At 41.6% G+C, this 26,725-nt stretch overlaps 1 protein-coding gene across 2 annotated transcripts in view; it reads left to right on the top strand.

Moving 5' to 3' along the window:
• The window catches only part of DOCK11 (dedicator of cytokinesis 11), a 233,465-nt gene that overhangs the window by 190,077 nt on the left and 16,663 nt on the right, over positions 1-26,725 (top strand). For both annotated transcript variants that reach the window (XM_066249156.1, XM_066249155.1), the window contains 2 exons: positions 7,788-7,894; positions 23,738-23,860. In XM_066249156.1, the coding sequence (XP_066105253.1) occupies positions 7,788-7,894; positions 23,738-23,860 (230 nt within the window). The remainder of the gene's footprint in view (positions 1-7,787; positions 7,895-23,737; positions 23,861-26,725) is intronic.

Here is a 26,725-nt window from a genome sequence, read left to right as displayed (position 1 = left end):
CTAGAAAACCTTATTCTAAAATGGTGACAGTATGAAAATACTCAGGCTTTTTTCCCCTAGATTCAATTATTCAAATGATCCCAAATACTTTCTTCTGTTAATTATCTGATTAAACTATGATAGCTATGCTAAAGTAGACTGCTGATGTCAAACAAGTTGACAGCTTAACCTGTTAACCTGTCTTCCAGCCTGAGAACTTTATGATCTGATAAGACCTGGGTATTAAATTAAAACACATTTGAGGACAGAACAGGGAGAAAAATGTTTATTGACACTTTTAAGAAAAACTTATTTAACAAAAATAATGGAGAAATTCTAGAATCCTTTGTTTTCTATTGTTATGGGTCCTTTGATAATGAATGCAAAAGGGAAGGAAAGGTAGCTATATTATAAATCTCTGGCACATCAATTGCCAAAAATTGTGTTTTCTCAAAGTCTGGTCCCATCTCTCTTGAAATCATTGTAAAGCATTGTTTAAATCAAGATGGAGGCCCTGGCCGGTTGGCTCAGCGGTAGAGCATCGGCCTGGCGTGCGGGGGACCCGGGTTCGATTCCCGGTCAGGGCACATAAGAGAAGCACTCATTTGCTTCTCCACCCCCCCCCCCCCCGTCCTTCCTCTCTGTCTCTCTCTTCCCCTCCCTCAGCTAAGGCTCCATTGGAGCAAAGATGGCCCAGGCTCTGGGGATGGCTCCTTGGCCTCTGCCCCAGGTGCTAGAGTGGCTCTGGTCGCTGCAGAGCGACGCCCCGGAGGGGCAGAGCATCGCCCCCTGGTGGGCAGAGCGTTGCCCCTGGTGGGCGTGCCGGGTGGATCCCGGTCGGGCGCATGCGGGAGTCTGTCTGACTGTCTCTCCCTGTTTCCAGCTTCAGAAAAATACAAAAAAAAAAAAATCAAGATGGAAAGAATACTGCTGACCAGCTGACACATTGGAGATGTGTTCTGCTATGTAGAGTTTTGGGAAAGGGAAAAACAGTCTGTCTCATTGGGTGATTGCCTAAACAAGCAAGGGCTTGGGCCTTTGTGTCCCCCCCGGGGGGGATGGCTACAGATCCTTTTTCTCAAATTTCAGACACTGAACTGAAAGGGGAAGGTGTGGGAGGTGTGCACTTCTTTCAGGCAGCAGAGCCCTTATTCTTTCTACCAGAGAGAAAGAATAAGCATTATTCTTCTCTTCTGTTTACCAAATTTGCCTTGAAGTGGTGAAATTTAAGCATTATCCTTCTCTTCTGTTTACCAAAGTTGCCTTGAAGTGGTGATATTAAGTGTTAGGCCCACCCCCCCCAAAATGCTTTTTTAAAAATCTAAATTTCTCTATTTCTCTTTTGTTTGAGAACCTCTAAATATTCCAGATCCCATTCTCTGGAGGCCAGACTTGATGTACCTCTTCCTGAGAGAGGACACAACTGTTTCCGCCCAGGGGAGACGAGGGTCAAATTTCTGCATTCTTCCACCACCGAATAGCACTGAAGGTTCAGCAAAGCTTCAGGCCTCTAAGGCTCCCCCATCAACCCTGATAAAGAAGTTTTCTTTCCCAGAGAGCCTGTTCTTTTCATTCCTTATAGGGTAATGTCGGTCCCTGTCCTTAGTCTTTGCAGTCAGGATCTGATAGCTTAAGTTCTGCAGAACTTTTTATCTCCCAGTGCCTTCCCAGGCACAGCCTTTTTTCCTTTTTGCCCTCCCCTCAGGACTCTTCTCTTCCCCTTCCTCTGACTAGCAGTCTTATTTTATCAAGGGTTGGACAGCTTCCTCATCCTCCAAACTCCTCCCCACTTTTTATGAAAGAATTTGTGCTCAAGGTAGTGGTCTCTACTTGGACAGTTTGCATCTTGCTTTTCCTAGGATAGCAGTCAGGATTACAGAAGCTACAGCTATCTACAAAGGGCAAGGTCAGGAATCCAGGTCACAGACCAGAAAACAGAAAGACCGCTGGCCTCTCCAAGCCTACCTTATATAATGCTATATAGGGCTATCCCTCAGACATATGCCTTTTCTCGAGATATATACACTGGCCCCTTCTAAATTTAGTAACTTGTTTCATCTGAAAATCTTTCCAGGAATAAGGGGAATCAGAATTTTTCCCAAGTATTTTCAGTACCCTAATACAGTGGTCCCCAACCTTTTTTGGGCCACGGACTGGTTTAATGTCAGAAAATATTTTCACAGACTGGCCTTTAGGGTGGGACGGATAAATGTTATCACGTGACCGAGACAAACGTCAAGAGTGAGTCTTAGACAGATTTAACAGAGGGAATCTGGTCATTTTTAAAAAATAAAACATCGTTCAGACTTAAATGTAAATAAAACGGAAATAATGTAAGTTAGTTATTCTTTCTCTGCGGACCGGTACCAAATGGCCCATGGACCGGTACCAGTCCGCGGCCCGGGGGTTGGGGACCACTGCCCTAATAAACAAAAGGACTCTCATATCATCCGGTAGGTTGGTGGGTGTTAATAACTTAAGCAAACAAGGAAATATGGTCTCCTCTTAGGTAGTGAGACGTCAGCAGGCATAGGAACAAAGGTAACACACTTAAGCAAAAATAGTGGACACTGAAGCTAAAAATCCAGTCTCTACACTAGAAGTCTTTATATCAGATGATGCAGACACAACCTCCAAAAGTGGGTGTTGACCTGTTTCTGAGAAGCATAATTACCCTCCCTCTACAAGGCTTTCTCCCCAAGATGCTTTAGCCTCATCTGATCTCAGGAATTTTGTGCATCCCTTATTCACAGCATTCTATACATCAATGTAGTAGGAAATGATGAAAACCCTAGATTTATTTTTTTTTAAATAATTTTAATTTTTTAATGGGGCGACATCAATAAATCAGGATACATATATTCAAAGATAACAAGTCCAGGTTATCTTGTCGTTCAATTATGTTGCATACCCATCACCCAAAGTCAGATTGTCCTCTGTCACCTTCTATCTAGTTTTCTTTGTGCCCCTCCCCCTCCCCCTTTCCCTCTCCCTCTCCCCCCTCCCCCCGTAACCACCACACTCTTATCAATGTCTCTTAGTTTCACTTTTATGTCCCACCTACGTATGGAATAATGCAGTTCCTGTTTTTTTCTGATTTACTTATTTCACTTCATATAATGTTATCAAGATCCCACCATTTTGCTGTAAATGATCCAATGTCATCATTTCTTATGGCTGAGTAGTATTCCATAGTGTATATGTGCCACATCTTCTTTATCCAGTCATCTGTTGACGGGCTTTTTGGTTGTTTCCATGTCCTGGCCACTGTGAACAATGCTGCAATAAACATGGGGCTGCATGTGTCTTTACGTATCAATGTTTCTGAGTTTTGGGGGTATATACCCAGTAGAGGGATTGTTGGGTCATAAGGTAGTTCTATTTTCAGTTTTTTGAGGAACCACCATACTTCCATAATGGTTGTACTACTTTAAATTCCCACCAACAGTGTATGAGAAACCCTAGATTTAGAAATCGCTTATAATAATAATCTCCTCAGAGCAGACAGGAGTATTTTCCCCCAGTCATGGACCTAGCAGCCTGAGGCCTTCAGGGATTGACTCTTTCCTTTTTGAAGACTATATTCTTTTTTTTTTTTTAAATAAATTTTTATTAATGGTAATGGGATGACATTAATAAATCAGGGTACATATATTCAAAGAAAACATGTCTAGGTTATTTTGTCATTAAATTATGTTGCGTACCCCTCGCCCAAAGTCAGATTGTCCTCCGCCACCCTCTATCTAGTTCTCTGTGCCCCTCCCCCTCCCCCTAACTCTCTCCCTCCTTCCCTCCAATGTCCTCCCTCCCCCCACCCCTGGTAACCACCACACTCTTGTCCATGGAAGACTATATTCTTTATATCTTTACTCAAGTTTTTTTTCTTTAATAATTGAGATTTTTATCAGTTGTTTTGAGGATAAGTACACAGATATTTCAGTTTGTACACAATTCTTTTTTTTTTTAAGTGACAGGAGAGAAGATAGACTCCCACAAGCACCCAGACTGGGATCTACCCGGCAACCCCTGTCTGGGGCTGATGCTTACAACCAAACTATTTCTAGCACCTGAGGCTGACATGCTTGGACTAACCAAGCTATCCTCAGTGCCCAGGGCTGATGCTCCAACCAATCAAGACACTGGCTGTGGGAGGGGAAGAGGAAGAGAATGGGGAAGAAGCAAATGGTTACTACTTCTCCTGTGTGCCCTGACCAGGAATCAAACCTGGGAAATCCATACACCAGACTGACATTCTGTTCATTGAGCCACTAGCCAGGGCCTGTACAATTCTTAAAATATGTACCAGAAACCTAGAAAGTCATGTAGGTGTGATTCTTTTTAAAAAGTTATTTCAGTGACTTTTTAGCTTTAAATTTGGAGACTAATTTTCCTTCATGGAGTATCAAGTAACAGTATCTTCAAAATGTTGATATGCTGTTATATCAAAATCCCACCATTCACAATTTAATATCCTATACACTACATCATCAAATTTTCAATCTTTTCACAGCACATTAACAAAATTACTAGGAACGCTGGAAGCATACCAAAGATGGTGCACAAAAGTCTGACAGGGAGCACCAAGATCAAGGAGTGGTTGTCTTTAGGAAACAGTTTTACTGGAGACACGGGAATGAAAGGAATATAAAATGTTCATGGCATAGTAAATGCACAACTGGCTTCGATTTGCCATTGAGTGTGTTTTGTAATACAGGATATTAAAACTGTCCCCGTCTGTGGAATGTTAAGCTGACACCCAAACAATCAAAGCCTCCCATATTCAATATCGCACTATTTTCTGGTTGTAACAAAAAATAAATTATTTCACCTTTTTTAAAAAAATAATTTAAATTTACACTTTAAAAGTGGGATGAAGTGAAATTCCTTCCTTCTAAATGTTTCTACAGTTACTGCAGACCTTGTGTTTACAAAATAATTGACTAAAAAATACTCCTGAGTTGTACAAGAAGGGAGACAAGGACTACAGATAAGTCAGGGTATAACCATATTAATCAGGCATGGCTGCTTTCTATCCTGCTTGCCTGAGGCTGGACTCTCATTTTTAGTTTCTTTATTTTCCGCACATCTTTATCCTGGTTAGCCACTTTAGCTTGTTTTCCCTTTGCTCCCCTTTGCTTCCCTTTGCTCCCCAAAGGTTTGCCCTTTGGTTTGCACTTTTTGTCTGCAAATTTATCCTTTCCTGCTGCCTTTGATTTTGCTTTGTTTCTACTTTTGCAGGAGCAAGTTTAGCGACAAGCCTAGGTCTCTCTTGGGCTCCCTCACCCCTTCCTCGGGGGAGCTGAACTTCTTCTTGGGCATCAGGTCTTCAGGGCAGGTGCTTGCCCAGAAGCTTTTCGAACCTGGGCTGCCTGGCTGCTGCTGCTTCCTCCTGCCCTCCCCACCACGGGGTGGTTTCATTCAAATTTGGAGGCCCTCTTCCTTAACTGCCTTGCTCTGAATTTCATAGAGGTGATCAGGTGGAAGATTTTCTCCTTTTTTTTTTCTCCTAACTTTTGAAGTTCTAATGCACTGCTGTTACTCAGTGTGGCATGGGGACCAGCTGCCAGTCAGAACCCTTTGTATCTAGTCCACAGGATGAGGTGTATTATCCTGAATGTAAATCACCTGGCTCACAGAGCGTAATGTTTCGTTCAGCTGACCCTCCACACACACTTTTTTTTTTTCATGGAAGGACTTTGTCCAAGAAGGAAGCAAATTGATTTGCATTCTGGTGCAGTTCCTTATCTTGTGGTCCAGTACTTTGAATAGAAGCCTAAAACAGAGTACTTTAGGCATGTTTATCTTCAGAAATGAAGTGTATCATGCTCTATCTTCAGTGTTTTTATTACCTAATATCCTTGAAAACAGTTCTAAAGTTCAGTAAGTCTCATTTTTATTTCTGCCTCTCCACCCGCCTTAATGCTGACCACTCCCTGTGTTTCTCCATTCTTGACAGAGTTCTTTACAGTAACTCCCTTTTCTGTCACCAGAATTTCAGCTCGCTCTCTCTCAAAAGTATAGTGCTTATTTCATATCCTATGTTCTATCAAGCATTTTGTCATGTATGTCTAGTTGGCTTTCATTTAGACAAGAAGAGTTGGCAAAATCCAAGCCCTGTTACATGACCTTTTTTTTAATGAAAATTCTGAGAAATATCCTCAGTACGTGGTTTGATTCTCTTAAGCCTTTCTTCTTTCTTCTCCAGCCTATCACCCAGGGAAGCTTACCAGATATTTAGTTGTGAGTAGGTCATTCTTTCTAAGCATCACTATTAGAGAGATAGTAGAACAATAGATTGCAGTGGTTGGTCTCTTGTGATCAATTGCGATAAGAATTTGTTCCCTTTGTGCCCAGCCACTTTTCACTGACTAGCAGATTCTTTTATAAGGAGGCTGAACTTTCCTTAAATCTTAAATTTACAGGTCACTTAGATAAGGGTAAAGACAGCCACAACAGGAGTGGTTGGACATGTTCCTCTGTCTAGAATCTGTAGGGCAACCACATAGTCTTCTACACCTACTCTTGTTTGACAGTAACAATTTAGTCCACAATCCCATAGTAGCTGTTCTTAGCTTGAGCTCATTTCTTACCTCCCAAGGGCCCAGCTGCAGAGTTACTATACCAGCTGACAGCAATTGTTCTATCTTGGGAAATCTAGTTTGTTTATTGGTAGCTTTGTTTGGTAATAAGTCATTGCATACTTTTTTTATGACAATGACAGAGATACAGAGAGAGGGACAGATAGAGACAGACAGGAAGGGAGAGATGAGAAGCATCAATTCTTCATTGTGGCTCTTTGTTGCAGCTCTTCAGTTGTTCATTGATTGCTTTCTCATTTGTGCCTTGGCCAGGAGGGCTACCGCAGACCGAGTGACCCCTCACTCAAGCTAGCAACCTTGGGCTTCAAGCTAGAGACCTTTGGGCTCAAGCCAGTGACCATAGGGTTATGTCTATGATCCCATGCTGAAGCCAGTGACCTCGCACTCAAGCAGGATGAGCCTGCATTCAAGCTGGCAACCTCGGGGTTTCAAACCTGGGTCCTCTGCTTCCCAGTCCAATGCTCTGTCCACTGCGCCACCGCCTGTTCAGGCCATTGCATACTTCTTATATACTAGGTTCCTTTCTAAACACTTTACATTTCATTTCATTCTCATAAGGTAGTTATTATTTCTGTATTACAGCTGATGAGACCTTTTTACAATCCCAGAGAGACAAACGTCTAAAATCCACACAATTAGTGATAGAGCTGCGTCTAACTCCAAAAGATCTGGTTCTTCACAGCCCTGTTCTGTTTCTCCAAGGATACTTGATACTTGCCGTCTGTTTTTCTTTTTCTTTCTGTCTTACCAATCCTAGGTTATGCCTTCCCCAACAACCCACTCTCCCTCCCCAAATTTTTCAGGAGTTAGAGGTGGATACAAAAAACTCATTCGGTGGTTACCTAAAAAGTACATGCCTTTCTTGTTTAGGTGAGAGGCCACAACTGAACGTGGGATCAAATGTTTACAACAATTTTTAGATCATATTAAGGAAACATTTACTCTACTAGCCATTGAAGATGATATATAGGCAGAGGATGAAACTTATTTGTAAATAAGTTGAGCTCACTTTTTGGCATAAAGACCAGTAGAATGTGTAGTAGATGGAAATAATCTATAAAAAATTTTAACTGAAAATTACACTTAGGATTTTGATCCTCACAAAAATATATATGTTTATTTTTAAGGGTAACCAGTCACTATAAGTCTATCTGTTATTTACAGAATATTTTTTATATAAACTTAATTCACCTTTTTTTATTCACACAGAACTATTCCCCAATGGCTGTTCAGCCTTCAAGAAAATTACTCCCAATATAGATGAAGAAGGAGCAATGAAAGAAGACGCGGGGATGATGGATGTCCATTACAGTGAAGTAAGATTCTAGGGCCCTCATTGCCAGTTAAATAAATTTAACTTCTTAAAATATATTTTTTATTTAAAAAGTACTATAGCTAACTGAATTTGGAAGGTGACTAAGGGTTAATGAACTGGAAGCATTAAGACTGCCCAGGGCGAAGATGCTCCTGTTAGGAATGTGGAGCCCTGTCTCTGGAACTCCTCCAGTTGTCTGGTTTTAGAAATGGAATGTTTGTGATCCTCAAATCCCCATCACAGTAACCAGATTAGGGCCAACATACTTGGGAGAAATTGCTATTAAATATAGTTAAGGTTACAGCTAAGTAGAGTGTGCATACAAGTATTTTTGAGTGGAAGATTTCTACTCTGAACTTCACATGGATAGCAGACAGCTTCAGTTATCACACAGTCAATAAATATTTACTCTGAGCACTGACTTCTGAGCAAAACTCTGGACTTAATGTTAGAGGAGCAATCAAATGATTAAATATGGCTAACCTCTGTCCTCTAATAAGGCACCGTCACAAAATGGAAATAAGCAAGACAGTGCCATATGAATAATATAAACAGTATGCTCCATGCAAAGTCAAAGGTGAGAGAGATGCCGCTGAGCTGAGGTAGAACAGAGGAGGCACTAGATTAGAGAGGGTTTTGAAGAATGAGTTCATCCTGAAGGTGTTCTAACAGGAGAATAGCAGAAACAAAAGTTAAGGGGTGGGAGAGTATAAGGCATGTTTGGGCCACATGTAAATGGATCCTTTGAACTAAACCAGTGGATTCACATACAGAAGCCTATTAGCTGAGGTCTGATTTTGAAGAACTAGGAATGTTTGGGTTTTATTCATTAGAATGTTGAATTGCCATCACAAGTTTTTGAGCGGAACAATAACAAGATGAAAGCAAGGAAGAGGAAAGGTTAACTTGGTGGCAATGTGGAAGATGTATTGGAGGTAGATGGATAGAGGCTAGAGAAGGGGCTATGCTAATGGTCCTGATGTGAGGCACTTGGGGCCTAAACCCAGATAGAGAGAGATCCAGGCAACACTATGAAGAGAAGAAAACTTGCTGGCTGTGGGAGGAGAAGAGTCAGAAGTAGCTCTGAGATTTCAGGTTTGGATATTAGAGGCAGATGGCAGAGGGGTGATTTTATAGGGAAGATGATGAATTCAGCTTTTGATGTGTGTTGAATGTGAAATAAAAGGTTATTGGAATAAAAATCACCATCGGGACATGAGAAATTCAGAACTGAACCTAAGCAGAGAGGTCAGGGTTGGAGATCCACATCTGGAGGGGACATCTGTGTGAGAACCAAAGTGGAGTGGGGTAGGAGATAATAGCAAGGGAAGACCAGAGGACCTGAGGACTGAACCACAGAGAAGTTCACAATCCAAGAATGGGAATGGGAAAAAATTTTAAAACAAATATCAAAAGCAGAGAGATTTAAGGGACAGCAATCCCATAGAAATACACTTTTAAGTTGTATTAAGCGTGACAGAGACACACTTTATACTTTATGACCTGTGGTGGCGCAAGTGGATAAAGCGTCGACCTGGAAATGCTGAGGTCGCCGGCTCGAAAAGCTGGACTTGCTCGAAAAGCTGGTCAAGGCACATATGGGAGTTGATGCTTCCAGCTCCTCCCCCCTTCTCTCTCTCTCTCTCTCTCTCTCTCTCTCTCTCTCTCTTTCTCTCCCCCTCCCCCCTCCTCTCTAAAATGAATTAATAAAAAATTAAAAAAAAATAAAAAACACTTTATACTTTATGAATTGCTTTTTAGACTAAAAGCAAATCTCGAGTTAGCTCTGGTTTATTTAGCTAAAATATGATATGCCTGGAAGCTTAACCTGCTATTTCTGTATGGGTCTGTCTCCTCATCAGGAAAATAAAGACAGTAATACTATCCTGGTCACTTCACAATAAATATAAAGGCTCTTTATAAGTCGTTAAATGCTACATAAATGTCAGGCTTTATCACTGACTTACTTGACAGTGAGGTTTCCTTTTGTCCCCAGAATCTTCTATAGAAGAGTAGATATTTAAAACATGTTTGCTGAATTAATCATAACAGAGAATCAAGATACTGAATTTTAATTCCAGTTCATCATCATCCTTATTATTTAGAGAGAGATAGGGAGGGAGGGACAGACAGACAGGAAGGGAGAGAGATGAGAAGCATCAACTCATAGGCATGGGAACTTAGTTGTTCATTAATTGCTTTCTCATATGTGCCTTGACTGGGCGCGGGGGACTCCAGCTGAGCCAGTGACCCCTTGCTCAAGCCAGCGATCTAGGGTTTCAAGCCCCAGTGACCATGCAGTCATGTCTGTGATCCCGTGCTCAAGCCTGTGACCTTGGGGTTTCAAATCTGAGTTCTCAGCATCCCACGCTGATGCTCTGTCCACTGCGCCACCGCCTGGTTGCCACCATCTGGGCAGGCCCAGTTCATTATTTGACTGTGAAGTCTTGGGTAAATTAATGTGCATTTTGGGTCTTAGATGATTTTCCATAAACTTCCAGTTTTTACAGCTGGCAGAAGCAAGATTCCAGGGAGTCCGTGAGAGATAAATGAATCAGCACAATGGAAGTTTCATCCTTGCCTTTCAAAAAGCAGCTTCAAATTATTCATAGAAATGTCCTTGAGCTCTACTCCTTTTATATATTCTCAAGGAAAGCAGTCATGTTTCTTATTAGTCAGGAACTGTACTCAGTGTGCTGTGTAAACACATTTGTCACAGCTCTTTTGTGTTCTAAAGTAATAATTTATGCATGTTTCTATTTGATGTATACAGACAAGATCATGTTCTATGAAGTGCCATTTTATGTCTTGGTTTACATAATAAGGCTTCTTCCTTATGCCCTAGCCAATGGAAAAATAACTGACATTGATTTCCAAGTTATATTGAAATGAAAAATACAAATGGTTGTCCATTTAGTACCTGTATTAAAAATACGTGATTTAGCACTGACCAGATAGCTCTGTTGGCTAGAACAGTGGTCCCCAACCTTTTCTGGGCCATGGACCGGTTTAGTGTCAGAAAATATTTTCATGGACCAGCCTTTAGGGTGGGACAGATAAATGTATCACATGACCGAGACAAGCGTCAAGAGTGAGTCTTAGATGTAACAGAGGGAATCTGGTCATTTTGTAAAAATAAAACATTGTTCAGACTTAAATATAAATAAAATGGAAATAATGTCAGTTATTTATTCTTTCTCTGCGGACTGGTACCAAATGGCTCACGGACTGGTACCGGTCCGCGGCCCGGGGGTTGGGGACCACTGGGCTAGAACATCATCCTCAAATGCAGAGGTTGCAGGTTCGATCCCCAGAAATGTCACATTCAGGAACAGATCAGTATTTCTTTCTCTCTCTGTTTCTCTTCCTCTCTGAAATCAATAAAAATAATAAATAAAGCCCTGGCCGGTTGGCTCAGCGGTAGAGCGTCGGCCTAGCGTGCGGAGGACCCGGGTTCGATTCCCGGCCAGGGCACACAGGAGAAGCGCCCATTTGCTTCTCCACCCCTCCGCCGCGCTTTCCTCTCTCTCTCTTCCCCTCCCGCAGCCGAGGCTCCATTGGAGCAAAGATGGCCCGGGCGCTGGGGATGGCTCCTTGGCCTCTGCCCCAGGCGCTAGAGTGGCTCTGGTCGCAATATGGCGACGCCCAGGATGGGCAGAGCATCGCCCCCTGGTGGGCAGAGCGTCGCCCCTGGTGGGCGTACCGGGTGGATCCCGGTCGGGCGCATGCGGGAGTCTGTCTGACTGTCTCTCCCTGTTTCCAGCTTCAGAAAAAAAAAAAAAAAAAAAAAAAAAAAGTTAAAAAAAATAATAATAATAATAAATAAATAAATACATGAGTTTAACCAATAATAATGAAATTTAATTTGTTTTTAAAACTGCAATTTTGACTTTTGATTTGCCAGAGGTTTTAAAGATGAAATTAACATACAGTAAAATGCACACATTTTTTTAAATTACAGTTTACATTCAACATTATTTTGTCTTAGTTTCAGGTATGTAGCATAGTAGTTACATGATCATATACTTTACAAGTGTTCCCCCAATATTTCCAGTACCCACCCGGCACCATACACAGTTATTACAATATTATTGACTGAATTCCCTGTGCTGTACATTACATCCCTGTGACTGTTCTGTAACTTCCAATCTGTACTTCTTTTCTTTTTCACCCTTTACTTTTTTCACCCAGTCCCCCAGCCACCCTCCCCTCTGTCCACCATCAATCTGTTCTCTGTATCTATGAATCTGTTTCTATTTTGTTTATTTATATTGTTCTTTAGATTCTACATATACTATAAATGAAATCATATGTTATGTGTCTTTCTCTGACTTAATTTTACTTAGCATAGTACTCTACAAGTCTATCTATATTGTCACAAATGGTAAGATTTTTTTTTTTTTTTTTACAGCGGAGTAATATCCTATTGTGTATATGTAGTTTTTTGGTGGAATCTTTAGGGTTCTCTATATATGGTATCATGTTCTCTTCAAATAATAAGTTTTACCACTTTCTTTCCAGTTTGCATACCTCTTTGTTGAAGTTCTCACTGAGTTTATCTATTCTTTCCCTAAGTTCCTTGAGCATCCTTATAACCATTGTTAGGAGTTCTGTATCTGGTAGATCGCTTGCCTCCATTTTATTTAGTTTTTTCCCCCCTGGGCGATTCCTTCTGTTCTTTCATTTCAGGCATGTTTCTTTGTCTCCCCATTTTGGTTGCCTTTCTGTATTTGTTTCTGTGTATCAGTAGATGTGCTGTCTCCCAGCCATGTTATGGTGGCCTTATATGGTAGGTCTCCTGTGGGTCTCAGTGGTGCAGTCTCCCTTATCACCGGAGCTAGATGCTCCAGGAGTATTCCTTGTGTGAGTCATGTGAACCCTCATGTTGTAGTTGAGTCTGAATTGCTGTTGGCATGTCTGTGGGTTGTGTTGACCCTCAGGTTGGCTGGCTATGAGGATTGGCCTCACAGCCAATTGACCACTATGTACTAGTTGCTGTGGAGGAAGGGGCTGTCCCCATGAAGCGGAATTTTTCCCAGCAGGGTCTGGTGCCTGCCAAGAGCCCCCCTCTGGATATGCCCCCCATTTTTTAAGCGAGAGATAGGGACAGACAGGTTGGACAGAAGAAAAAGGAGGAACACCTCCAATTCTTTGTTATGGCCCCTTTGTTGTTCATTGATTGCTTTTTCATATGTGCCTTGACTGGCTGTGCTCCAGCAGAGCAATTGACCCCTTGCTCAAGCCAGCAACCTTGAGCTTCGAACATGGGTCCTCAGCATTCCAGGTCGAAGCTCCTTCCACTGCGCCACCACCTGATCAGGCAGACATGCTGCTTATGGAGCTAATTGGGTCGTGTTCTGTTGTGGTCTGAAGCCAACCACCAGATGTGTTGGTTCTGGGGCCTCTTGGGAGGGCCCCTGGTGCAGATCAATGCCAGATGTTTCCTGTGACCAGCCATGGGCTACCTGTTGGTAGCTACAGAGTGATCCATGGTTGGTAGCTGCCTGTTCTGGGCCTTAGTTGCATGGCAAGGACCAAATTGTGCACTAACGCTGGCTGCAACCAGTTCCAGGCCTGGAGCAGGTCAAGAAAATGCTTAAGGCACACCAAGATCCATTGCTGGCTATCCATTGTACAAGGTAGGAGACTGTTAATACAGGAATAAACTCTGTGTTTCATATATAATGGTAAACGCACTTTGGTTCCCACCCAGTAGATTCAAACTCAACACCACCAGTACTGGGTCACAGAGCACTCAGCAAAAGTGTCAAGGGGTACGTCAAGGCCAGCCGCCACCCAGCTGGGGCCTGTGGACTTTTGCCATTGCATAGGGCCTCAGAGATTCATCAGGGTGTAACCAGTAGCGTCCATCAAGCTAAAGCAGATGACAATCTGGCTGTGTGGTAGGAGAGCTCTGCACAGGAACAGTGCTGCCTGTCAGTCACATGGGAAGATGGCCCTCACCCTAAAGTCAAGTCACACAGTTGATTCTCTCCCTGTGTGTCCCCAGCCACTCCCAAGCTTGCCTTCAATCCCTTAAGAGTTTGTCAAGAAAGACTGTAAGTGGGGTCCAGGCTGGCTGCCGCACACAGAGCTAACAGCTTTGTGTGAGCTTGGCATGGAGAGGCCTCACTGAGTCATCAAGATGGGACCCTTAACAGCTCCCCGGGCTAATGCTGAATTAGGGGAGTGCTCAGTCCAGGAAAGAGGCCTCCATGGGCAGTGCAGGAGGAGGCATGCAGCACAGGGACATTGGCATCTGTCCCCCCAGCCCTCTTCCTAAAGCCATACAATCAGTTCCTTCCTGTGTGTCGCCAGGCTGCTCCACGTCACCATCCCTCTGCCAGAGCCCAGGGTGAATGTTTGTAAGATTTTGTATGGTGTCCTTTAAGAGGGCACCTGAATTTCCAGCAGTCTCTTGTCTCACCCAAGCAGAGAGAATTGCTACTGATTTTCACAGCCAGATGTTATGTGGGTTCCTATTCCCAGCTCTCTGCTCTGGGCTGGGGAGCCTTGTGTGGGATTGACACCCCTCACTCCTCAGCGGGATCTCTGCAGCTGAGATACCCCTCTAGCTTCTCAACCACTACATGTGGGATTAGGGACAGCTTTTTTTGTGTATCCGCCATTCCTATGAGTCTTGACTTGGCTTCTTCTGTATATCCTTAGTTTTTGTTTTGTTGTTTGTTTGTTTTTTGTATTTTTCTGAAGTTGGAAATGGGGAGGCAGTCAGACAGACTCTCACATGCGCCCGACCAGGATCCACCTAGCACTCCCACAAGGGGCGATGCTCTGCCCATCTGGGGCGTCGCTCTGTCGCGACCAGAGCCACTCTAGCGCCTGAGGCAGAGGCCACAGAGCCATCCTCACCGCCCGGGCCAACTTTGCTCCAATGAAGCCTTGGCTGTGGGAGGGGAAGAGAGAGACAGAGAGGAAGGAGAGAGGGAGGGGTGGAGAAGCAGATGGGCACTTCTCCTGTGTGCCCTGGCCGGGAATTGAACCCGGGACTCCTGCACGCCAGGCTGACGCTCTACCACTGAGCCAACCGCCCAGAGCCTATCCTTAGTTTTAAGACTTCTGTTCAGTTGGTCTTCTGATGGTTACCGAGGTTGACTGTTCTATAATTTAATTGTAATTTTTTTTTTTCTGAAGCTGGAAACGGGGAGAGACAGTCAGACAGACTCCCGCATGAGCCCGACCGGGATCCACCTGGCACGCCCACCAGGGGCGATGCTCTGCCCCTCCGGGGCGTCGCTCTGTCACGACCAGAGCCACTCCAGCGCCTGGGGCAGAGGCCAAGGAGCCATCCTCAGCGCCCAGGCCATCTTTGCTCCAGTGGAGCCTCGGCTGCGGGAGGGGAAAAGAGACAGAGAGGAAGGAGAGGGGGAGGGGTGGAGAAGCAGACGAGCGCTTCTCTTGTGTGCCCTGGCCGGGAATCGAACCTGGGACTTCTGCACGCCAGGCCAACACTCTACCACTGAGCCAACCCGCCAGGGCCTAGTTGTAATTTTGACATACGTGGTCATGTGCACATCTTAAGCGAACAATTTGATGAATTATGACAATTGTAAATTACCACCAGATATAAGAAATAGAACATGTCCATTCCCTAGAAAGGAGCCTTGTTTGGCTCAGTGGTAGAATGTTGGCCGAGCATGTGGATGTCTTGGGTTCAATTTCTGGTGAGGTCACATAGAAGAAGTGACCATCTGATTCTCCACCCCTCCACCTCCTTCCTTATCTTTCTCTGTCTCTCTTATTTCCCTCCCAGAGTCATGGCTCATTGATTCAAATGCATCAGCCCTGGGCACCTAGAATGGCTCCGTGGAGCCTCCACCTCAGGTGCTAAAAATAGCTCAGTTGCAAGTATGTGCCAAGATGGGCAGAGCATCTGCCCAAGATGAGGGTTGCCAGGTGGATCCTGTTCAGCGTGCATGTGGGGGCCTGTCTCTCTATCTCCCCTCTTCTCACTTGGAAAATAAGAAGAAGAAATAAAGAAGAAAGTAGCTTTGTGCCCATTTCCAGTCAATCTCTCCACCCCCATTATCTGATTTCTATCACCATAGATAAGTTTTGCCTGTGTTTTGGTGTCATAGAAGTGAAATTGTTCAGTGTGTACCTTTTTGTATCTGGCTTTTGCTAACAATGTTTTGAGATACATCTATATTGTTGCATATATCTAAAGGATTTTTTTCATTACTTCATTATATTCCATTGTATCAATATATCATCTTTTTAATCCATTTTCCAGTTAACTGATTTCAGATTGTTTCCAGTTTGGAGCTGTTATGAATAGGCTGATTTAAACATTCTTATCTATTACATTTTGTGGACATACGCTTTTATTTTTTTTGTCTAAATACATAAGAATGAAATTGCTGTCTCCTGGGGAGTTATATATACTTAACTTTATAAGAAATTACCGAAGAGGTTTTCAAAGTGTTTGTACCATTTTGTACACCCATCACCAATGAATGAGAATTTCAGTTACGGCACATTCTCACCAACAGCTGATTGAATTTTTGCCATACTGTTAAGCATGAGTTGTATCTCATGTTTTTTATTTGCATTTCACTGATGATGTTGAGTACTTTCTGCTCTGCTCCTTTTCCTTTCAGATGTGAAATATTTTTCAATTCTTTTGGCCATTTAAAAGCTTGCATTGTTAAATTTTTTTGATAGTTTATGGGAGTTCTTTCTTTTTTCTGGATGTATGTCCATTGTCAGATATATGTGCTACAATTTATACACCAATCTGTGATTTGTTTACTCACTTTCCTAATTGAGTCTTTTATTGATCAGAAAGTTTTGGTTTTGATGAAGTCTAATTTTCCATTTAATAGTTCTTTTTTGCGTCTAGTCCAAAAGTGATTTGCTTACCTCAAGATTGTGAAGCTGTCTTATATTTTCTTTATAAACTTTGTTTCTGTGTTTTGTTTATGTCTATAATTTATTTAAAATTAATTTTTGAGCAAAGAATGAAATAGAAGCCAGATTTATTTTTTTAACAGATATTTAGATGGTCTATACCACTTGGTGAAGAATAAAATTTCTCTTTTGCTCCATCGAATTCCTTTGGCACCTTGATCAAATTTTAGTTCTTCATATATGTGTAGGCTATTTCTTAACTCTGTCCTATAATGCTGATTTGTTTTTCCATCTTGATACCAATATTACACTGTCTTGATTACTATAATTTTATGAGTCTTAAAATGAGGCAGTGTTAGCCCTCCACTTATGTTTGGGTTTTTTTCAACGTCATTTTGGCTATTCTATCTACATCCTTGGAATTTCCAGATAAAATTTAGATTCCTCTTTTTTTTTATAGATGAGAGGAGAAAGGAGGGGAGATAGAGAGACAGACTCCCACATGTCCCCTGACTAGGATCCACCCAGCAACCCTATCTTAGACCAATGCTCAAATCACTGAGCTATTTTTAGCACCGGAGGCTGACATCTTAGACCAATCAAGCTATCCTCGGAGCCCAGAGCCATACTCGAATTAGTTGAGTCACTGGCCACAGGAGGGGAAGAGGAGGAGGGGGAAACAGGTGATTGCTTCTCTTGTGTCCCCTGACTGAGAATCGTGCGTGGGACATCTGCATGCTGAGCTCATGTTCTATCCACTAAGCCACTGGCCAGGGCCAGATTCATCTTTTCTAGTTCTTCAAATTAGCCTGCTAGATTTTTTCTAAGTATTTTGTTAAATTTATATTTCATTACATGAAGAATGGAGAGCTTAACAATGTTGAACTTTCTATCAGTAAATGTTTACTTAAATAGTCTTCAATTTCTCCAACCAATATTTTGTGATTTTCTGGATAGAAGGTTTTTGCTGGGTGTGTTGTTAGATAATTGATATTTTGGTGCTACTATAAATAGTATTGTGGCCCTGGCCGGTTGGCTCAGTGGTAGAGTGTCGGCCTGGCGTGCGGAAGTCCCGGGTTCGATTCCCAGCCAGGGCACACAGGAGAAAGCGCTCATCTGCTTCTCCACCCCTCCCCCTCTCCTTCCTCTCTGTCTCTCTTTTCCCCTCCCGCAGCCGAGGCTCCATTGGAGCAAAGATGGCCTGGGCGCTGGGGATAGCTCCTTGGCCTCTGTCCCAGGTGCTAGAGTGGCTCTGGTCGCAACAGAGTGACGCCCCGGAGGGGCAGAGCATCGCCCCCTGGTGGGCAGAGCGTCTCCCCCTGGTGGGCGTGCCGGGTGGATCCCGGTCGGGCTCATGCGGGAGTCTTTCTGACTGTCTCTCCCGGTTTCTAGCTTCAGAAAAATACAAAAATAAAATAAAATAAAATAAAATAAATAGTATTGCTTGATTTTTTAATTTTCAATTTTTTTCTTTTTGTGTGTGTGTGACAGAGAAAGAGTCAGAAAAACAGGAAGGGGAGAAATGAGAAGCACCAAATCTTCTTTGTGGCTCCTTAGTTGTTCATTGATTGCTTTCTCATATGTGCCTTGACTGAGGAGCTACAGCAAAGTGAGTGACCCCTTGCTAGAACCAGCAACCTTCAGTTCAAGCCATGACCCTGTGCTCAAGCCGGGTGAGGCTGCGCTCAGGCTGGCAACCTCAGGGTTTCGAACCTGGGTCCTCTGCGTCCCAGTCTGATGCTCTATCCTCTGCATCACCACCTGGTCAGGCTAATTTTCAATTTGTTGCTAGCATATAAAAATCTAAAATATTAAAATAGAATTAATTTTGTACGTTGACCTCATAATCTACAACCTTGCCAAACAGTTACTAGTTTTAGTATACAATCATGTCATCTGCACAGAAAGCCAGTTGTATGTTTGCAAATCTGTATACCTTTTCTCTCTCTTTCTTGTCTTGTCGCACTGTCTTGGACGTTCAGCTTATATTGCATAGAGCTGGTAAAAGCAAGTATTCTTGACTTTTCTCCAAATTTAGAAGACTGTTCAGCCTATAGGTTTTTAGTAGATGCCAAGCAGATTGAGGAATATTTTTTCTATTCTTACTTTCCTGAGAATTATTTTTTCTTTTATTTTCCTTAGAAATTAAATTTAGTGGGATGACATTGATCCATAGGAACTCATAGGTTTCTGGTGTACATCACCATAGCATATGAACTATTCATTACATTGTGTGCCCATTACTCAAAAGTCAAACCACTTTCCTTCACCATATATTTAGCCCCCCTTATTCCTCTCCCTCCTGCTCTCCCCCTGGTAACCACTTCATTTTTGGCTATGTCCATGAGTCTCAGTTTTATATTCCACTTATGTATGAAATCATACAGTTCTTAGCTTTTTTTGATTTACTTGTTTCCCTCAGTATAATGTTCTCAAGGTCCATCCATGCTGTCTCAAATGGCAGTATATCATTTCTTATGGCTGAGTAGTATTCCATTGTATACATCAGGGGTTGAGAACCTTTTTGGCTGAGAGAGCCATGAACGCCACATATTTTAAAATGTAATTTCATAAGAGCCATACAACGACCCGTGTATGTTATGCATTATCCAATAAAAATTTGGTGTTGTCCTGGAGGACAGCTGTGATTGGCTCCAGCCACCCGCAACCATGAACATGAGCTGTAGGAAATGAATGGATTGTCATCCATGAGAATGTTTTATATTTTTAGCGTTATTATTTTTTTTTATTAAAGATTTGTCTGCAAGCCAGATGCAGCCATCAAAAGAGCCACATCTGGCTCATGAGCCATAGGTTCCCGATCCCTGGTATACATGTACCACATCTTCTTTATCCAATCTTCTATATAAGGACACTTTGGTTGTTTCCATGTCTTGGCCACTGTGAATAATGTTGCAAGTGAACATGGGGGTGCGTGTGTGTTTACATACCAATGTTTTTGAGTAGATACCCAGTAGAAGGACTGCTGGGTGATATCTTGTCTCTAGAGAATTCATTTTTAATATCATGAATGGGTGTTGTTGTTTTTAAATTTAATTTTATTTTTATCTTTTTTTTTTTTTTGTATTCAGTGAGAGGAGAGGAGGCAGAGAGACAGACTCCCACATACACCCTGACTGGCATCCACCCCTCAACCCCACTAGGGAGCAATGCTCTGCCCATCTGGGGTGTTGCTTCGTTGCTCAGCAACCAAGCTCTTCTTCATGCCTGAGGCGAGGCCATGGAGCCATCCTCAGTGCCTGGGGCCAAGATGCTCTAATTGAGCCATGGTTACGAGAAGGGAAGGCAGAGAGAGAGAGAGAGAAAAATAAGAGGAGGAGGGGTAGAAAAGCAGATGGATGCTTCTCCTGTGTGCTCTGACCGGAAATTGAACCCAGGACATCCACAGGCCTGGCCAACGCTCTACCACTAAGCCAACAAACCGGAGCCAGGTGTTGATTTTCAAATGCTCTTTCTGCATGTATAACTGGAAATATCATTATTTTTTATTCTGTTAATGTGGTCATTGTAAACCAACTTTACATTCCTGGGACAAATCTCACTAGCTTGTAACACATTTTTAATTCCTTGAAAGTTCTCTCTTTCCACTGTTGCTGGAAATTTTAATTTAACTTTTAAATGTTAATAAGATCATTTGTTCAAGTCACAACATTTAACGAATGTCTATGCCCTGCCACTATCTGGGTGACTGAAGAAATCAATATAAATAAAATGTTCCTAGTTTTGAAAGAGTCACAGCTTATTCGGAAAGTCAGATGCAGAGATAATGGGCAAATTTAGTGATAAATATTCATTCATTATCAGAGTAAGAAAAGAGGTGTGTAATGTCTTACTGCTCTGTGTTGATCAGGGGAAGGGTCCTGGAAGAGGTGCTACCTAAGCTGTTTTAGAGGGGTTGACCAAGTGAAGGGTGGATTAAAGGACAAGAGGGTAGAGCATGCACAAAGGCACAAAGTTAAGACAACACTATGGTGCTTCAGGGGAAATACTAGTAGGTTTACTGTGGTTGGAGCTTAAAGTACAAAGCTTGGTGAATTGAGATTTTAGAAGTATCAGCCAGATCATTGCATGCCTTGCATGCCAAATGAAGGAGCTTGTTCTTTATTCTGTGAATGACGGCCAACCATCATGAGATTTCAGGAAGGGAGAGGTACATGCTTTGGTTTGAATTTTAATCAGAACCCAATGGCAGATTTGTGGAGGATAGATTGGAAAGCTCCAAGGCTGGAGGCAAGAAGATCAATTAGAAAATGATAATGAGGTCTTGAACCTTAGCAATCAGAGTAGAGATGGAGAAGAAGGGCCAGTTTGAAAAATTTTACAAAGTAAAACTGGTAAATCTTGGTGATGAACTGCTTAGAGGATGAATGAAAAAAGAGAGTGTATTAGTTTTCTAGGCCTGCCATATCAGAGTACACAAAGTGAGTGCCTTAAAACAACAGAAATTTATTGTATCATAGTTATAGTCTTAAAAGCCTTAAATTAAATCCAGGTGTCATCAGGACCATGTCCCCCTGAGACTCTTGAGTAGAATCCTTTGTTGCCTGTTTCTAGCTTCTGATGGTGGCGTTGATTTTGTGTGTGTGTGGGGGGGGATGTGTTCCTTGGTAAATGCATCATTCCAATCTGCGCTTCTACTAGCCACATTGTATTCTCTGTTCATGACTGTATTCTAAAGATACTAGTCATATTGCATAAGACCCATCCTATACCAGTATGGCTTTACCTTAACTAATTATTATATATCTACAATGACCCTATTTTCAAGTCAGGTCATATTCTGAGGTACTGGTCATTAAGATTTCTACTTTTTGAGAAACAACTCAACTCATAAAGAAGGGTAAGGTCTGCCAGACCAGTGGTGGTTCAGCTGATAGAATGTTGACTCGGAATACTGAGGTCACTGGTTCAAAACCCCAGAGTTGCTGGCATGAGTACACGCTCGCCAGCTTGAGCAAGGGGTTGCTGGCTTGGTTTGAGCCACCCCCACCCCCATCAAGACACATACGTGAAGTAATCAATGAACTACTAAAGTGAAGCAACTATGAGTTGATGCTTCTCACTGTCCTGCCTCTTCTCCCTCTTTATCTCCCTCTCTCTTAAGTCAATAAATAATAATAAAAAAAGAAGGGTAAAGTCAAAACTGCTAAGGGTATATAGGGTGTTGCCACTGGCCAGACAAGGAAAACAAGTGAAAAAGCTAGTTTACAAAGGTGAGCTCAAAATTATTTAAAGGACATTCAGGAAAAGCCTTATTTAGTCATCAGTTCTGTAGGTCTGAAGTATATCTCTTTAAGATAAAAATAAACTGTGAAGACTTATGGATAGTGTCAATAATTGGTTTCATTATTGCCTGAGCAGGTGGTGGCGCAGCAGATAGAGCATTGGCGTGGGACACAGAGGACCCGGGTTCAAACACCGAGGCCGCTGGCTTGAGTGCAAGGTCGCTGGCTTGAGCAAGGGGTCACTTGCTTTGCTGTAGCTCCCCCCCCCCAGTTAAGGCACATATGAGAAAGCAATCAGTGAACAACTAAGTTGCCACAACGAAGAATTGATGCTTTTCATCTCTCTCCCTTCCTGTCTGTCTGTCCCTCTGTCTCTCTGTTTCCCTCTCACTAAAAATAAATAATTAGTTTCATCATTTTATTGTTGAGAACATGAAATGATGGTTCACAAAAGTTTGTTTTATAGCAGCTGTTACCATCTGGCAAGATTAGAGATCTCTATCTGGAGCCGTTACCCTGTGATTCTCACTATATTTTAGAATCAACAGTGAGAAGGAAGCATTCTTTCCCCAAATCACATTTTTATAAACACCTAATTGCTAATGCAACAATTTAAGAGTTGTCAAATTTAATTAAGACTATTACTGTATTTCCCCACGTATAAGACACACCTTTTTTCAAAAAATTTGGGGTTTAAAAACTGGGTGTGTCTTAGACAGTGGTTGGTTTTTTTACTTCCCACTTATTCATCCTTTTTTTTGTGCTCATTGTTGAAGACAGTGATTCGTCATCAGACACATGTGAAGACAAGCTAATGAATGGGAGTTCTGACAGTGATGAAGTGTTGTATGAATTTTATGATGAATAAAACTCGAGTTAAATAACTTTATGTAACTTTTTCTTTTTGAAATTTCTGGCCCCAAAATTAAGGTGTGTCTTATACATGGGAGCATATTACACATGGGGAAATACTGTATATTTTGTATATAATATAATTTCAATTTTAAGGAAAAATAGTGGACATTTATAGGCTTCATAAAATTTACCCTGTTAGGCATTCAGACACTACAGTTTGGAACAATTTATCCCTTTTGAAAGGTGATCCTTTTCAGTGCATTACCATTTGTAAATATAGTAAACATTTTTATTATGTGACTAAACAAAATAAATGGATGTAGTTTACTGTTGTCAACATTAATTTCATATTTTAAGAATAGTTTCAGTTTCAAATATTTGATTTCAAATTTGTAGTTACAGAAATATAATCCTGTGCATTTCATTTAAATTAGTATATTTTGGCCTGACCAGGCAGTGGTGCAGTGGGTAGAGCGTCGGACTGGAATGCCGAGGACCCAGGTTTGAGACCTCGAGGTTGCCAGATTGAGCGCGGGCTCATCTAGTTTGAGCAAGTCTCACCAGCTTGGACCCAAGGTCGCTGGCTCAAGCAAGGGGTTACTCGGTCTGCTGTGCCCATGAACAAGGCACATATGAGAAAGCAATCAATGAACAACTAAGGTGTCGCAATGAAAAACTAATGATTGATGCTTCTCATCTCTCTCCATTCCTGTCTGTCTGTCCCTATCTATCCCTCTGACTCTCTGTTTCTGTAAAAAAAAAAAAATAAATTAGTACATTTTGTTTCTTCTTTATTAACTTTAAATAGTTCAAAATTTATTTGCCCAGAACTCAAAAACTATTTTAATTCCTAATGCATTTTTCTCTTGATGTAGGAAGTTTTGCTGGAGCTGCTGGAACAATGTGTGGATGGCTTATGGAAAGCAGAACGTTACGAAGTAATTTCTGAAATTTCCAAGTTGATCATTCCAATTTATGAGAAGCGTCGTGAGTTTGAGGTAGGTGGTTTAAACATTTGCATCGTTGCCCATTTTTTGTTGAATTCTGAGAGTTCTTTATATTTTCTGGACATTAAACCTTTATCACATCTGTTATAATAGTTTATTGGTCTTGGGAAAATACTGATCTTGGAAAAAATAGTAATATAGTTAATGTTACTATCTACTGTGTGACAATTCTCTCTGAAGAACAGAAGCTTAATTATATTATGACATTTTATCATAGAATGTAAATATTTAATGTATCACTTTGACACTTGTGCAGTTGGAAAGTTACAATCCTTAAAATGCTGTTTGAGCACTGGCTGATTTGCTCAGTGGTAGAGTGTTGGCTCAACGTGTGGAAGTCCCAGGTTTGATTTCTGGTCAGGACACATAGGAGAGGCAACCATCTGCTTCTCCTCTCATCCCTCTCCCTTTTTCTCTCTCTTTCTCTGTCTCCCTCTCTCCCTTCTCTCTCCCACAGCCATGGCTCAATCTATTAGTTCAAACACATTGGCCCTGGGCACTCAGGATGGCTCCTTGGAGCCTCTATCTCAGGCACTTAAAATAGCTATATTGCAAGCATGGGCTCAGATGGGCAGAGCATTGGCCCCAGTCAGGGGTTGCCAGGTGGATCCTGGTCTAGGCACTTGTGGGAGTCTATCTCTGAATCTCCCCTACTGTCATTATAAAAAAAAGTGGTGTTCAATTCTTAGAATTCTATCATATATTTATATATTATACTTCAATGAAATTAAGGGTAAGATATCCAAAATATAAAGTGAAGTTTAGATTATAGCCAGGCATCCCCAAACTACGGCCCGCGGGCCGCATGTGGCCACCTGAAACCATTTATACAGCTCCCGCCGCACTTCTGGAAAGGGGCACCTCTTTCACTGGTGGTCAGTGAGAGGAGCACTGTATGTGGCAGCCCCCCAACGGTCTGAGGGACAGTGAACTGGCCCCCTGTGTAAAAAGTTTGGGGACCCCTGGATTATACCATAGGTTCTCTCTAGTCATCTCCCTACTTCCCCTCATGGTATATTAAAAAACCCAAATAAATAATTGTCTTCACTAAACCTTCACTTACAAAAAACTATTGGATTTTCATGTTGCCCCAGAACAGGCATAGACTTGATTCTATTTGCAATTCTGTGGGGGAGACTAAAAGTACTGGCAGGTGACATTGGGGAGGTAATAAGGCCCTATTAATAGTGCTATTATGAGGAGTTTTTCTGGTTTAGTTTGCCAGATAAAGTTGTTGATAAAGTGTAGTTCATAAAAGATAGTAGCATAATGAACAGCTATTGCCACCGACACTAAACAAGATTTTATATATATATTACATATGAATCTCTGAGTCCACATCGTAATTTCTACCCCTGCTGTGCTGGGAAGGGTTCATTTAGGATTCAGACCATTAAAAAAATAGTTTATACTTAAATATAGTAAGCAGGTAATTAACAAAAGGTAGATACAGCAGGTGAGTTTCTTTGTTGACATTTCCAAGAGTGAGAACACAGATACTTACATCATTAGAACAGTGTTCTAATCTCTGTTCCAAATTCGCTCTGATATAACTCACTTTTTCTTCTGGCTCTTCCTCTCTTTGCCATACTTTTGGTTCATAAGGGGCATGCCTGAGAAATTATAGTGGAATTCAGGTGATTATGTCAATAAGCAAGAGTTAAAAGAAATAAACCTAGATCATATAGATGGCAAAGAATAGCCTATGAGACAGGAGTTGGCATTACCCCTCCTATCAAAAGATTATGTCCTAAAAACCTTATAAAAAGTTTCAAAATATCTACTTTCTTACCCTTGGGTTAAACATCAAGCTATTAGAAACCCAAGGAGCATTTTACTATTCAATCAACTTATAGTGAAGTAAGGAAAATATATCTTTCCTGCACATTAAAAACAACTATACGCACACGCACGTGTATAAACTATAAATGTATACATAAGCTCGGTGTGTGTGTGTGTGTGTGTTTTGCTTTTTCAATTTAACATAAGTGAGATCATACAATATTTGTCTTTCTCTGTCTGACTTACTTCATTTAGCATGTGCCCTCAAGGTCTGTCCCTGTTGTTGCAGATGGCAAGATTTCATTGTTTTTTATAGTTTAATAAATATCCCATTGTGGACACACACATCATCTTTATCCATTCATCCATCGATAGACATTTAGATTGTTTCCATGTTTTGACTATCATAAATAATGCTGCAGTGAATATGGGGGTGCATATTTCTTTTTTTGTATCCTTCAGATAAATACCCAGAAATGGAATTGCTGTATCAGCTTCTTCTTTTAGAAGAAGCTCCATACTGGTTTCCGTAGTAATTGCACCAATTTATATTCCCGCCAACACTTACTCTTGTATTGTTGATAACAGCCATTCTGACAGGTGTGAGGTGGTATCTCACTCAGAATGGTTTTGATTTCCATTTCCCTAATGATTAGTGGTAGTGTTGCACATCTTTCCATGTACCCGTTGATCTGCACTTCTTTTTGTTGTTGTGAATTGTGAGACTTCTTAATATTTCCTGGATACAAAACCTTTATCAGATCTGTAATTTGCAGATATTTTCTCCCACTCTGTAGGTTGTCATTTCACAGTCTTGATAATGTTCTTCACACAATGTGCTCTCCTTTCCTGGGTGTGCAGAAAGATGTGTACTTTGAAAACATCTGTGAACTTGTATAAAAGCAGCCCTCACCAAGGCTTATACTATTACTTATATTTTTCCTGCATTTTGTTTTCATCTCAAAGTTTTTGCATACATTGTTTATTGTATTTCTCTACCTAAGGGCTCAAGCAAAGTATTTTGCTTCTGTTTCAATTTAAATAATTCAGACTAGTAGTCAATTATAATACATA

The sequence above is a fragment of the Saccopteryx bilineata genome, chromosome X, assembly GCF_036850765.1.
Source record: "Saccopteryx bilineata isolate mSacBil1 chromosome X, mSacBil1_pri_phased_curated, whole genome shotgun sequence".
NCBI classification, from domain to species: Eukaryota; Metazoa; Chordata; class Mammalia; order Chiroptera; family Emballonuridae; genus Saccopteryx; species Saccopteryx bilineata.
The sequence above is the reverse complement of the archived record's forward strand: the minus strand, read 5'-3'. Positions and strand labels throughout refer to the sequence as shown.